General features: G+C 36.6%; 2 protein-coding genes across 3 annotated transcripts; one reads left to right on the top strand and one right to left on the bottom strand.

Moving 5' to 3' along the window:
• The first annotated feature begins 4,772 nt into the window (after positions 1–4,772).
• Positions 4,773–6,306, top strand: LOC103445005 (costars family protein). The gene is made up of 2 exons (XM_008383975.4): positions 4,773–4,981; positions 5,946–6,306. Exons 1-2 carry the CDS (start codon positions 4,901–4,903, stop codon positions 6,156–6,158), a joined length of 294 nt encoding a protein of 97 aa, XP_008382197.3. The 5' UTR covers positions 4,773–4,900; the 3' UTR covers positions 6,159–6,306.
• Positions 6,307–6,871: 565 nt separating this feature from the next.
• On the bottom strand, positions 6,872–14,059 carry LOC103445024 (KH domain-containing protein HEN4). Of its 2 annotated transcripts, none has more exons than XM_029109510.2 (7): positions 12,596–14,059; positions 9,527–9,958; positions 9,171–9,446; positions 8,736–9,035; positions 8,586–8,650; positions 7,828–7,942; positions 6,872–7,378 (listed from the first exon to the last, which is right to left on the bottom strand). In XM_029109510.2, exons 1-7 carry the CDS (start codon positions 13,232–13,234, stop codon positions 7,241–7,243), a joined length of 1,965 nt encoding a protein of 654 aa, XP_028965343.2. In that variant the 5' UTR covers positions 13,235–14,059; the 3' UTR covers positions 6,872–7,240. The 2 variants fall into 2 exon arrangements, with proteins under 2 accessions (XP_028965343.2, XP_070663405.1); XM_070807304.1 differs by having other exon boundaries at positions 7,828–7,939.
• Positions 14,060–14,756: the final 697 nt, after the last annotated feature.

Here is a 14,756-nt window from a genome sequence, read left to right as displayed (position 1 = left end):
GAAAGAAAAAAAAAGAGCAATACAAGAGAGCAAAGGGCTTAAACATTTTCTCCCTGTGTTATAATTGAATACAACATTCTTTGTATACAACTAAGTGCCTTGCAATCTTGCAGACATAAATGTTATAGTGAAAAGAGACTCAAAGTTATCCACACATGTGTTGCTCTTGGTAGTTTGGTATTGTTTCTGGAGAAAAGAAATTGTTGCTACGAAATCTGCTCTTCCTTTCGCTAATGAGTTGGATCATATTATTGGATTATTGTGATCTTATTGGACCATTTGAACCTTTATGTAGGAGCTCATGTAGTCTTTCTCATGCCTAGTTTTATTATTTAGAAAGAAAAAAAAACTAGCAATGGTGCCCACGCAATGCTGCGGGTTTTAAAACTGTATAAAACATGTGTAAAGTTCTCAATACATCCAATATGCCATACAATTTACATACACGTAGAAATATATTTACAACCATATGGATTGGTGGGTTTATTGCCATTGTTCTAGCAATACACATCTTTTACAAATTGAACTCCTAATTGTCCTTCATCATACGAAATTTTTTGTATATAGTATTATTTGCATACAAAAAATAATATTTGATGTGTATGTACATACTATTTACACATAAAAGATTTGGTAGATAGTCCCTATTGATATTCTCATGAAATATGTAGATAATCAGCCTATTTCCCCCAATCATAACCAAAATATGTAGTTGCAGTTGATTTTATGTCATCAATGGAACAAAATACCTGAAGTCGAAGATTTTTTTTTTTTTTTTGTTGAGAAGACTAAAGTCGAAGATAAACTTGGTGAACGTAGATATCATCAAGCCCTAAAAACAAACTAGCCTTGCTTTTTCCAACAAAATAATCCTTTTATTACAGAATTATAGGAAAAACTTTTAAAAGTGGAAACAAAATTAAATCAAATGATTAGGGAACTAGAATTTTTCTGGAGCATACACATAAATAAAATTTAAATTAAAAAAGAAAAGCAATCTCAAATACACAAAGCATAACAATTTTACACATACAAAAGCGAAAGAAAATCATCAAAGGAAATAATAACATGAAATTGAAAACTCATTAAACAATTTATTAAGCATATATAGGTACACCCAACAGATAATCTTATTTAATCACACCGTTTAATTTATCAAATTGATTATTTAATACTATCATGCAAAACAATTGTTCTGAAAATACCCTCTCATCCCACTACGATAAACAAAATTCTTCAATCTCTTGCATGTCCATTTCAGTTATTAAAACCAAAGAAAAGATTATAATGCTAAGAAAACAGGCTCTCTTTTACAGCGACAAACTGTAAGTTTAAGAAATTAAATTACCATATCACTTGAGAAGTATAAAGTTCAAAAAAGGTAAGTAAATAGACACACAAAGATACACACACACACACACACACACACACAAACCTTTGATGCACAATCCACCCTGGTTGTCAATGGATGCATAGCATTAGTAACACTAAAAAGTCTTAGCAACTTTTCATAATGTGGGTGGAAAGTTGAAGTTTAAACAATAAGTTAACAACTAAAAGCACTAACTGGGATTGTAGCATACCTTGTAACTTCTACAAGCCGGACACCTGCAATATCAATAGAGACAAAAAGGATTAGGGCCTGTTTGGTATCAAACTTGAGAACGAAACTCAAAATTTTAATTTTTTCTAAAAACACATGTTTTGATTTAAAAAATTTTAATTCAAAACTTTGTTTGGTATGCAATTTCTCAAAACTAATCCAAACAGAAAAAGTCAAATGCCCAGCCTAAGCAATTACCCAACCACCGCATCCCTCACTTCCCTAGCGGCGACTCCTTTGGCTATTTACCAACTCCTTACTCCAAACTCGAGCTGACAGAGGCTAATCATGTTGGCGGTCTCAAACCTGAGATCCAATGACCATAGGGAAGATGTGGTGGCTATGGTGGATGCAAGTGAGAAGAGATAATATTGAATAGGCAATATAGAAGTGAGGATTGAAAAGGCGGAGAGATCGATTTGTCTTGGCTGAAGGAAGAAGGATAGAGGTGGTGGCTATGGTGGATATAAGCGGGAAAGGATTGGAAAAGCAATAGAGAAAAGAAGATTGAAGAGGCAAAAGGGAAGGGAGTACATCGAATGGGAGAGAGGATAGAGAGGGAGAGAGACGAGAGTGATAATCCATAAAATAAAAACTCTAAAAAAACACTTTTTGTGTTTTCAACCAATAGCCCTTGTTTTCAGATATTTTTTAGTTATGGTTTTAAGAATTGTATTCAAATCCACTACCAAACAAAGATTTTAAATTTGTGACTCAAACTTGTTTTTGAGTTAAAACATTGGATCCAAATCAAATATCAAACAGGCCCTTAAATTCTTGAGAAGCAGTTGAAAAAAAACAAAAAATTTAGAGAAAAAAAATGGTAACAACCCCCATAGTTCCTGTTAAGATACATATATATCTACAGAGACAAAACTTTATCTCACCTCAAAGATAATAGCAACCAACCACACTCAATTGCCTGATGAAAAGAAATTGAACAAATTAGGATCCGGTTGGTATGAAATTGAAATGGGTTCAATATTATAACAGAGTGATCAAGCAATTTTACGATGTAAATTTGATTTGTTCGGTTGTTGCAGTACAAAGACAAACAACTGTCCACAAACAGCAAAATTTCCAATTGCAGCAATGAGCTAAGTAGAATGATGTTAGTTGGTTAAGAATTACAAATTTAAGAACAAAATTTGCTTTTTACAATGTAAATTATTGCCAAATAAAAAACAATCATCTTTTCAATAAATTTAAAGAGTTTAAAAGGCAATTAAGATTCATAAATCAAATTAATAAATGAGAACGATGGATTTTTTCAATTTACCTGAGCCTGTTTGAGGTGGGTTCCTTTTTGTATCAACAACAGGCTAACTACTTGAGCATCTCTTTTCAAACATGTTTGTGATAGTATGGTGATTTGTACACATGATTCAAAAGTGCAGAAAACTGCAGAACAATATGAAATCAATATAAATCAAAATACGATCAATCTATTACATTGGATTTTTAGTATTGTAGATAGCTGGCAATTCCTATCACCAAAAATTCTTACTTCGTATAAACCATAGGCATGTAACCTACAAGAAAGTAATAAGAAATTCGCTAAACCATCACTAAAAAAGAACTTAAACAGAAGTGTGGACAATACAAAACAAATATTTACTTTACCAAAGCCAATACTTTTATAGAATTAATATAAAAAAAACACTAACCTTGATTGGAACCAAGAGAGTGATCGACCATTAGATCACTAAGTTTTATAAGATTGTCCATGTTCACAGCACGTTCATAGCTAAATTTATATAAAGGCTCAACATTCTACATTGGAATACAATGCGGCACTGGAAATTATGATCAACAAAACATGAAAAAATTGAAAAGGATACGGTAAACAGATAAACAAAACTCCCTATATTACAAAAACAAAATTTAAACAAACAGAAAACTTGCAAATATAACATAAAAAACAAGTTGTTCAATAAAACACCCAAAAGGAAACGGATATATTATATATCCGTTTATGGTAACAGCATAAAGAAAATTGAGGCCCCATGAATATAATTGCCAAATTTATACATTTTAGAATAATTTAATTCAACTTTGAACAGACAAAACCGATAAAAAATTAAAAAAAAAAAAGAGACCCAAAACTTGTAACATGACAGACAACATTATAAATCTCATCAAAATAAGTCATCAAAATGAGTCAACGTTTTTTTATGGCAATATCAATCCACCGCACTCATTTTGAAATGGCATGTTTCATTCATTCAAAGTAGGAAAAAATAGGGGTTTTAGTTGGTGTATATAATCTTTCATACAAAGCCTTAAAATGTAGGAAATGTTGAAACCATTGGCAGTTGGCAGTCACTATTGGCAGTTGAAAACATTAGCTGATGAAACCATCGGTTATTTGATGAATGCCCACATAAGTTTTGTTTGTCAACACCCACACAAATATGATGAAGACTTTGGAAACAAAGATGTTACATTTTCAAAATCATGAGTTGTAAGTTTCAAACCTTAAGAATTTATACGTATGGATTCGCTCTATAAATAGAGCACTCAACTGATGTTAAAACATACAGAGAGAATACATCAGAAAGAAGGAAAGTTCAATAAGATCATCTATTGTGTTTTAATTACAATGTGATATTTTACATCTGTTTCGCATCTATCTAAAAAGGTTATCTCCCTAACTTTGATATATTTATAACAGGAAAAAATTATTGCCTGAAAACTAACTTGAGGGGCGTTTTAGTCTGTTTACTGTTAATGAACAGTAATTTTGTGTTGGGTTTTAGTATAAGTATAATAAATGTTGTCCCAACATGAAATGTAGCCCAAAATTTGCTCATCTAGGCAATTTTTTCTTGAATAAATCACACAAAAATATCAAATAATGTTAAACAAGGGTATAGATCTAGACCAGTTTTACTTTGATAATTCTCATTCTCGTTAATTTAGTTTTGTTCATGATGATCAACTTGGAATGTTCCGGTTTAGATATATTATTGAATAGCTTTGTTTGGGTTATCAGTCTAGTTTTTCGACCAAAAGATATTAAACAAAGGTATGAGAAACTAAATAATGATGTGTTTTTGTTATTATCCCAAATTTCTTTTGGATGGTTATTTTCACACATCATTTTTACAGTAGAGATTTGATACGACGGTTAAAATTTGAGAAAAAGTACATGGATAGCAACTTTATTTTTACGTTATCCGAGGCTAGAGATAGAGCAACTGGGGGTTGTGGTCCGGTCTTGAGTCTTTTTCCACACCCAACGCAGGTAACACAGACAAGGAGGATTGCAGAAGTGAAGCCATCAAATCATCAGCCATGAATGTAGAAGAAGAGGTCGAGCGTCTCAGAGAAGAAATCCAAAGGCTCGGCAAGCTCCAAGACGATGGTTCTTACAAGGTAACAACGCTCACACACAAACACCATCATGCAATCCAATCCCACTCTTTCCACCTCTCCTCTTCCTTTTTCTTACTGTTAATATGTAATTGCAATTGTAATGCTGCTCTAGAATTCGAATTACAAGTATTGATTTCACTGTTTGGATCTAGAAATTGTTGGGCCATGTCAATGCTGGATCTGTAATATGCCTACTTGTTTACAAGTTTCTGCTGGTGTGATTGATCTTGGCCGAGTAATTTATCATTCATCAAAAGATATAATTGCCGAAAAAACTCGAAACGATCGGTACTTAATTCGTGCAGGTACTACTATTGCTCATCAGATTTGCTTGACCGGATTGTTTCTGGGCTTTGATAAGATTTACTTGTATTTTTACGCATTTTTCCATGATTCGTCTCAAGATGTTTGCTTCTTTTGATTCAAGTTTGTAAATGTATATGATCCTTTCAGATGGTAAGTGAAAATTGGGTAAATACAGAGTTCATAGGATGATAACTCCATTATAAGTTGAAAAACTATGACAGATGAGCATATGTTAGGTTACAAATTCTCTTCATTCTGCATCCCTCGTGTCGGAAAACTGCAATTTTCTTCCCATTTGTCCCCTGAGAGGGACAGAGAAAGAAACAGACCTCGTCCGGATTGAATGAAGCAATTATAGCTGATGCACTTTCATGATAATTAAATTAGCTGGTGTTTGATATGTTGTAAAATCATCGTCTGTCAATTCAGCTAATTCAGAATGTCAGATTTCTTCAGGTTTCTGTTATCTACTCTGCTGTTCGGGGTATGTCAGTTCAATGGCCTCAAAGAGTACAAAACTTTGACACAAACACACACCACAACAAGATTATAAATATTTTGAACGACCTTTTACTCGTGTACCTTAAGCTTCAATGTTTGTGTAAATCATCTTTGTGTTTCCTACAATGTATGAACATTTGGGGTGCTATTTCTGTAGGTCACATTTGGGGTGCTATTTAATGATGATAGATGTGCAAACATATTCGAAGCGTTGGTTGGGACGCTAAGGGCAGCAAAAAGGCGGAAATTTCTCACATATGATGGTGAGCTACTACTGCAGGGTGTCCATGACAATGTAGAGATCATACTCAAACCAAAACCGGCAGCAGCGGCAGAGGCAACTACTGCAGTGCCAGTCGGGACAAGTTAGAAGTATCAAGCACCTGTTTCAATTTCATGTATTGTCTGTGTGAAGGAGACTGTAAAATACTTTTGAGAAACCCGTACTTGCCTGTTGAGTTGCCTCCATTTACTTGTATACTTCCAGTAATTTAATGTGACAGTGTTCATTTCAATAAGTTGAGCTAACAGAAACGAAAGAGTAGAAGGGTCTAATAAGACTCCAAGGCCATCCTCTCTAGATCCTAAAACCATATGGATCATATTTTAGGCCTTTCACGGTGGTTCAGGCGAATGTGATAACTATAGATAGGAATCAAGCATCTTGAGTTTAATTTCTTTAACACACTATTACATTAGTATGAGTTCAATATATTGGTATCACTCTCACTTTTTCTGGCCTATTGTGAAAGGCCTTAGCCTAGGCATAAACCTCTCTTGATCCTCTAATGTAGTTTGTTTTATTTGTTGTGCCTTCGAACCCGTCCTACCTCTCCCCAAGAAGAAAAATGAAAAAAGTGCGGGCACGGGCAAAACAATATTGTAATCTACACTAGTTTACGAGAAAGAGAACTTGAACTCATGTGCCTGCGTATGAGCATTGCCCTAGATAACTGACCTAACTCACGTTCACATGCTTTTACCCAAACAAAACCCTACTCATTAACGCTTAATTCCACTGTCATCTAAATTAAAGAGAGGAATTATAGACATCAACACATCACCTTGTTAACTTTCACAGAGTAATTGAAACACATTTTTTTTTCTCTTTCTGAAGTGCCACATTACAATAAAATTTACATGGAGCAAAAAAGATTAATTCTTTAAAAGACGGAGGTAACCAGGCAAAGGCTCTCTTTGTCAAACTCTTTCCACATTGTTTCTGAAGAATACATAGTAAATCATGGCAGGACTCTTCTCCATTCAACATAATGACAAAGCCGATAGAGCAAAATTTACGTCGCTTAGCTCCGGATCGGCGTTAAAAAGGAACCCTGAAGGATGAATCTTCCTACCTAGCGTACAGTATTTGACAAAATCAAAACCCAATTGGTTACCAAACAACCTGCTGGAATCTCCTCCTGCAAACATGTCTCACAGACAAACTATTTGTCATGATGGTCCAGTAAGAATGAATGCATGTAGAAGGCTCTGTGCTGCCTGGGTTTCATCAGGTGTCCCAGATATGACAATAATCCTGTCAGTTGTTCCAGGACGGGGCTCATGCACTATGACCTTGGCACTAGAAATCTGATTGCACAGGGAAAAATAAGGAGAAAAATACAAAAGATAAGTTTAAGTTGATGTATAAACAGAGACATCTGTGAAGTTTGAAACAGTATGCAACTGTGATATCCTTGAAGTTCATGATGGCATTTGCCCAAGCATCTTATAACAAGGCCCCTTCGCCCAAGCAAAAACAACTATTATATGGCAACATAATTGTGGTCTTCCCAGCCACTTCAATGTGCTCTTAAATTTTGCACAATTCCTTATCAGTAATAAAATACCGATTAGAAATTTAGTAGTCATGGGAAGCCCTCAAAATATAATAGAGCCAAAGTGGTTATCTTAAGGTTTGAAATCCAGCAAGCAAGAAACTTGATAAAGAAGGGTGCTTGCTAGGCACATACGAAGAGCACAGTTTCCTTAAAACAAAACCACAGAAGCAATACTGCTGCAAAAGTTATGACATATACCTGTCTCAGACGAGCCAAATTGGCACCATTCTCTCCATACACAGAGCCAATAACATTTTCAGGAACTATGATCTCTACAGTTGTATTTGTCACAATGGCAGATTTGCTCCCGCTGCTATTACAGAAGGACAGAGTTTAAGAAACAAAAATTAAAAAAAATGGAAGGTGCATCCCATTAGAAACTTTAAGTACATAATTGCACGAATTTTCAGTATCCGTTTGAAACCGAATGAGGTGGGTGTTTCAATTAAGTGACAAACTGAGGTGTGATATGGAATAATAGAGAGGTAGCTAGTCTATGATTACTTTTAGGCGACGGTCAAGGGTATTTCAATTAATTATGAAAAAATGCTGTGCGTGACAATCAACTAGCATGAGCGGTCAAGTTCCTAGAAAGTGGTGAAATGTGAATCTAGATATAAATGTTTTTAATGCCTAATATCATTGGTTGACGTTAACTGCAAGAGAAAGGAAATTACTAACAATGTCTGATTTAACTACTAGCCAAATTTAATCCAATATATTATACAAATTTCAGTTTCAATTCGTATCCATAAATTCAGATACAGCCCACTAAATCGTAACTCAAGCCAGGAAAATCATAATGAGATGACCTCCTATCTAACAACTTTGTTCACACCAAGCAGCTCAGATCTCGTGGTCTGAAGCTATTTACTCATGCTTTCAAGACAGCATTCATTTGATATTCATACCCATGTATAGCTTAGCGGCTTAGCCCAATCTCATAATTTTCTAACCTGCCAATATCTGTGCCACTTTTTAAAGAAGTCAGACCCCTTCCAACATCTGTGAAAGCTGACATCTGCAATATAATCCATAAATCAACTAAAATATATTAAAAAAAAAAAAAAAAAAAAAAAACAGTTGAGACCATGTGAGAGACTTACCTGTGATGCCCATGGTCTTGGTGGGGAAGGATGATCTAAACTATGGGAAAGACCAAGATGATCCATATTTTGAATTAGTGTTGAATGACGGCTCAGACCACAAGTAATACCAACCGATGATGATGGCTGATATCCAATAGGATTCGGATCCTTGAGTCTTCCATAAGGACTTGTATCGGTTAACATGGATGAATTGCTCCTTCTTCCAGGATTACTTACTGTGCTGGAGAAAAGGTTATCTCGTAACCTACCAGTAATATTGTACAAAGCATCTTGCACATTTGAAAAATCCCCTGAAATCTGGGAAACAAATGATAAATATATGAGAAACTTGCAAGTTCATATCATCAACTTCAAATATAACGAATTTCACCAATAGGACCAAAACAAAATCCAATTATTATGCCTTCCTTAAAGAATGCGATAACACCACACCTGTACAACTTCATCATTCTCTAAGGCACACTTGGGGACCTGGTCACCCCCTACTATTCGTATACCAGTGCCAGTTGCCTTCCGGATCTCTGAAACTATTACACCCCCTTTTCCCAGCAAACAACCAACTTGGTTTGATGAAACTACAAGCCGTGCAGTAAGGGGTGACCCTTTATTTGAGCTTGAGTCTCGCCCCTTTTCAATGCCTGCCTCTACGGACCTTGAGAAGACAAGAACAGCAGCCTTTTGTGCTGGCGAGTACCTTGATTCAGGATTCTATAGAATATGAAGCAGATATAAGAAAATATAGGTATTAAAAAAAGGAAAAAGAAAAGAAAAAAGACAGAATGACAAACCTCCGATGCAGAAACAGTAATTAATCGTTCATCGCACTCAGCCACAGAGGCAGCAACACTTATTGCAGCACCTGTCTCATTTTGAAGAGCCCTAACAATGGAACCCCCCCTTCCAATTACACCACCAATCCTATCATTGGCACAAAGAATCCTGAAAGAAACTTCCTGTTGTTTTGTCTCAAGTGTGGGGATCCTTTCAGCCTCTCTTGATGATGGATGAACTCCTGAAACATAACTCATGGAGTTGCTTGGCAAATTAAGCATTGAGTTCCTCTGTGAAAGATGATCTAAACGCAGATCAGGTAGAGTCTCACGAGGAACTGCCTCAGGCCTGCTTACACTCATCCTTGTCTTGTCAACTGGTGGACATTCTTGAAGACAGCCAGAAACAGCAATAAGTGCTTTCTTTACAGCCAAAATATCCCCTTCTATCTGCCACACCACTGAATCAATTTCCGGGGAAGAAAAAAAAGTATGATGTTCTTTTTAATTAGTAAGATATGCTAAAGTGGAGGCAAACAGACAATCAAGAACTAGAAGCATTAGTATAACACAACAGAAAGGAATATTCTGTTTCTATTTTCTGTTACAACAAACCTTAAAGGCAAGTGAAGTCAGAAGTTAAGCTACATAAATAGTACATATGTAAGAAGATCCTGAAAAAAATGATGGCCTTTAACAACTACCAAGTTCATTCCGCCTATTTGGTACCCAATACAATCCAGTCAACGGGCTATGGTTGAGGTCAAAATTAAGTATGCAAATGGCACACGCCCAACTAACCCAACTTAGCAGATCTACAACTGCCAGCCTTTGTATCAGTAACTTACAGATATTGTTACCATTTATAACCCCCTATAGATTTCATTCATTTTGATAAACAGTCATTAAAATCCTAATTATAAGCAGAGCAGACATGATAAACCTTGGAACATTCTAAAAGTAATCGTACATAAGTATCCACCCCCCTCATCACTGATATATGTAGACTCCGCTTGTGTTATCACATCCTATCACATTGGTTCCAAATTAGCATCATAATTGTCAATATCCAATAGAAAACTTTTATTTCCAGAAATTACATTACCTAAATCAAGCTCTTCGTACCACTTTGGATGACAAAACAGATATTCTAGTTTTTCCCTTGTCTCTAACAATGATTCGTCAGTATTCTACTTGCTATCTTCTTGGTAAGTAAACCTTCAGCTCAGTTAGTATTCTATTGCTGTCTTCTTGGTATCAAGCCCTACTTCAAAACAATTAGCCCAGATACAGTTCATTTCTATTTGTATGTCACTGAAAACATGCGAAAGAACCCGAAACCACAAACAACTTTTGAAATTCAGAATTTTTAGCTACAGGCTGCCATACTATCTTACTCAATGTTTTGGTCCTATTGGCAACAAAGTCAAGCAAAACTAAACTACACCTTTCCTAACCTACTAGTTCAGTCGCATATACATACACCGAGTGCACCAACAAGTTTCTATTTCCACATAACCCTAAACAGAATTTACAAATCAAGTTCGAGAGTCCATAGTAAATGGGACTAATTCACCACATCATACATAAATATCAATACCAAAACAATGCAGGAGTCACTCAATCACAAACAATCCGACTAACTAAAACCTAAAACTCAATTCCCATTTCAGAAAATCAAAGACACAACCTTTACCTCGATCATCTCGTCTGTGGCAGCAGCACAAGCAGGTAACTTCTCATTCAAAACCCTAATTTTACACCCAGTTTCTTTCCTAATCTTCTCTACCACCTTCCCCCTTCCCCCCCCCCCCCCCGGTTTTCCCTAATACTGACCCGACCTGCGCCGCCTCCGCCAAAAACTGGCACAACACCAACCCACCCCCCGCCGCAATCGCCCCCGTCTCCACCGCAACTTCCAGAATCCTCTCAAACACTCTCAGAAGCGCCTCCTGCACCTTGGAAACCTCAATCTCCTCTTCAAAACCACCGCCCCCACCATTATAGACATTGTTTAGAACTGGAGTTCTCAGCCAAATCTCGTAGCCGATTGTTTAGAACTGGACTAGTTCTCAGGCAAGTGAAGTCAGAAGTTAAGCTACATAAATAGTACATATGTAAGAAGATCCTGAAAAAAAATGATGGCCTTTAACAACTACCAAGTTCATTCCACCTATTTGGTACCTAATTCAATCCAGTCAACGGGCTATGGTTGAGGTCAAAATTAAGTATGCAAATGGCACACGCCCAACTAACCCAACTTAGCAGATCTACAACTGCCAGCCTTTGTATCAGTAACTTACAGATATTGTTACCATTTATAACCCCCTATAGATTTCATTCATTTTGATAAACAGTCATTAAAATCCTAATTATAAGCAGAGCAGACATGATAAATCTTGGAACATTCTAAAAGTAATCGTACATAAGTATCCACCTCCCTCATCACTGATATATGTAGAATCCGCTTGTGTTATCACATCCTATCACATTGGTTCCAAATTAGCATCATAATTGTCAATATCCAATTGAAAACTTTTATTTCCAGAAATTACATTACCTAAATCAAGAGTGTTTCCCTTGTCTCTAACAATGTTTCGTCAGTATTCTACTTGCTATCTTCTTGGTATGTAAACCTTCAGCTCAGTTAGTATTCTATTGCTGTCTTAGCCCAGATACAGTTCATTTCTATTTGTATATGTCATTGAAAACATGCGAAAAAAACCCGAAACCACAAATAACTCTTGAAATTCAGCATAGCTACAGACTGCCATACACACTATCTTACTCAAAGTTTTGGTCCTAATGGCAACAAAGTCAAGCAAAGCTAAACTACACCTTTCCTAACCTACTAGTTCAGTCGCATATACATACACCGAGTGCACCAACAAGTTTCGATTTCCACATAACCCTAAACAGAATTTACAAATTAAGTTCGAGAGTCCATAGTAAATGGGACTAATTCACCACATCATACACAAATATCAATACCAAAACAATGCAGGAGTCACTCAACCACAAACAATCCGACTAACTAAAACCTAAAACTCAATTCCCATTTCAGAAAAGCAAAGACACAACCTTTACCTCGATCATCTCGTCAGTGGCAGCAGCACAAGCAGGTAGCTTCTCATTCAAAACCCTAATTTTACACCCAGTTTCTTTCCTAATCTTCTCTACCACCTTCCCCCCCTTCCCTATCACTGACCCGACCTGCGCCGCCTCCGCCAAAACCCGGCACGAAACCACCCCAACCCCCGCCGCAATCGCCCCCGTCTCCGCCGCAACTTCCAGAATCCTCTCGAACACTCTCAGAAGCGCCTCCTGCGCCTTGGAAACCTCAATCTCCTCTTCAAAACCACCGCCGCCACCGTTATAGACATTGTTTAGAACTGGAGTTCTCAGCCAAATCTTGGAGCCGATTTTGCTAGGAGCGATAACCACGACGACCCGGTCAGGGGATTCGACATGGGGTTCTTCGATTCGGATCTTGGCTCCGGTGGCTTGCTGGAGCTGCTTGATCACGCTACCGGACTTTCCGATGACGCCGCCGATGCGCGAGGCGTGGCAGAGCATGCGGAAGGCGACGTGGGCGGGAGGGACGCTGAGGGGAGGAGGGGGCCTGGAGCGCTTGGAGGGTCCCTTTTCGAAGTTGGGGTTGGAATCAGAAGACATTGTCGTCGATAGGGAACGCTTCGCTGGTAGAGAGAAAAAGGTGCTTCCCATAATACTCTCTCCCACTAGAAATAGTTTCGGTTTCGCTCACACAACCTCTCTCTCTCTCTCTCTCTCTCTATCTCTCTATCTTTCTCTTTCTCTCTCTAAATATACATACCTGCGCTGCGGTTTTTCTCTCTCTAGAATCAGAAGATGATTTTCTCTCTCTAGCTTCTCTCTCTTTCTGTCACTTACTCTCGTCTCCCCAAGAGGCCGGAGTCTTTGGTGTTGGGTTGCAGAAACTTGGGCTAAATTCCCATCAGAACGAATACTTGAAGAACACTGTTAGAAAAATTTTACGAATTTTCAGTAAACCATTAATTAATTTACAGATTTTATAGTTTTGTGAAATTTTCATCATCGCCTTGGTTGTAGGTTTTTCAATTCTGACAATTTAATTGGCTCAATTTCTATTAAAACGAATGCCTCTCAATCATCATGCTCCTCTTTTGATTTTTTCCGTAAGGAAAAAATGGAAGGAAATTAATTAAAATGATTTGGAAACTTTAACTTTTAACAAAAATAATAAAATAAATGGTAAAATGAATAGTACAGAGGCTTTTTGTTAAAGTTTCCAAGAATCAAACCCTATTAAAAAAAAACTCATTTAAAGTGAACAGTACCCTCCAATTAAAGTTTATTCCTAAATTACTTTGTCGGTTCCACCTACTTTTTTCGTCAAATTTAAGGGAAAGTTAGTCATTCTTTCATCAATTTTTACTTAACTATAACCAACAATGTAATTATGACATGTAAAAGTAAAATAATGTGTAATGACAATGTGAGATGGTCCGTTATGTAAACATTTGGTTTTTTTATGTTTTCTCATTATGCTATATATTTTTGAATTATTTTGTGTTCATGTGTTAAACTTTTATTAGTAGTTATAGCTGACAAGTAACAATTAATGATGAAATAATTTGACATAATTGATTCCACAATCTAATTGCAATGGGTTAATTGACTAATTTTTAATGGTTCAAAGAGTTAATTTACCAAAAAAATAGTTTAAGGAGTCAATTTCAACTAGATAATAGTTAGGAAGTCAAACCGCATTTTACCCAACAACAAAAAAGGTCGTACCCAGTGCACAAGGCTCCCGCTTTACACAGGGTCTGGGAGAGGTGAATGTCGGCTAGCCTTACCCCCATAGTTTACCCAACCAAAAAAAAAAAAAAAAAAAACTCCTCTCTTTTGGTGTTTGATTTTCAATTTTGTGGGTACTTTGGTCAATTGGTATGAGTTTTTAGCTACGTTTTAAATTTTCTTTAAAAACTAATATTTGTGTATTTTTAAGGGTTAAAAATATTTTCTCTCTTTTTCTTAAAATGTGACCTATTGGTGACTTCGTCATGGTAATCTACTTTTTCAATGGCCAAAAAGATTCACAAAGCATTTCATCCTCTTATAATCACCATCATGTTATTCACAAACGCGGACCCAAGACTGTCGTGTTGGGGATTGTGCACTTGCGCAGCTGACCCACACACCCCTTTTTGTAAGAGCAAGTCCAGCCGTGCAAGAAGCCCGG

The sequence above is a fragment of the Malus domestica genome, chromosome 10 (genome assembly GCF_042453785.1).
Source record: "Malus domestica chromosome 10, GDT2T_hap1".
Lineage (NCBI taxonomy): Eukaryota > Viridiplantae > Streptophyta > Magnoliopsida > Rosales > Rosaceae > Malus > Malus domestica.
This window is presented reverse-complemented; position numbering and strand designations above follow the sequence as displayed.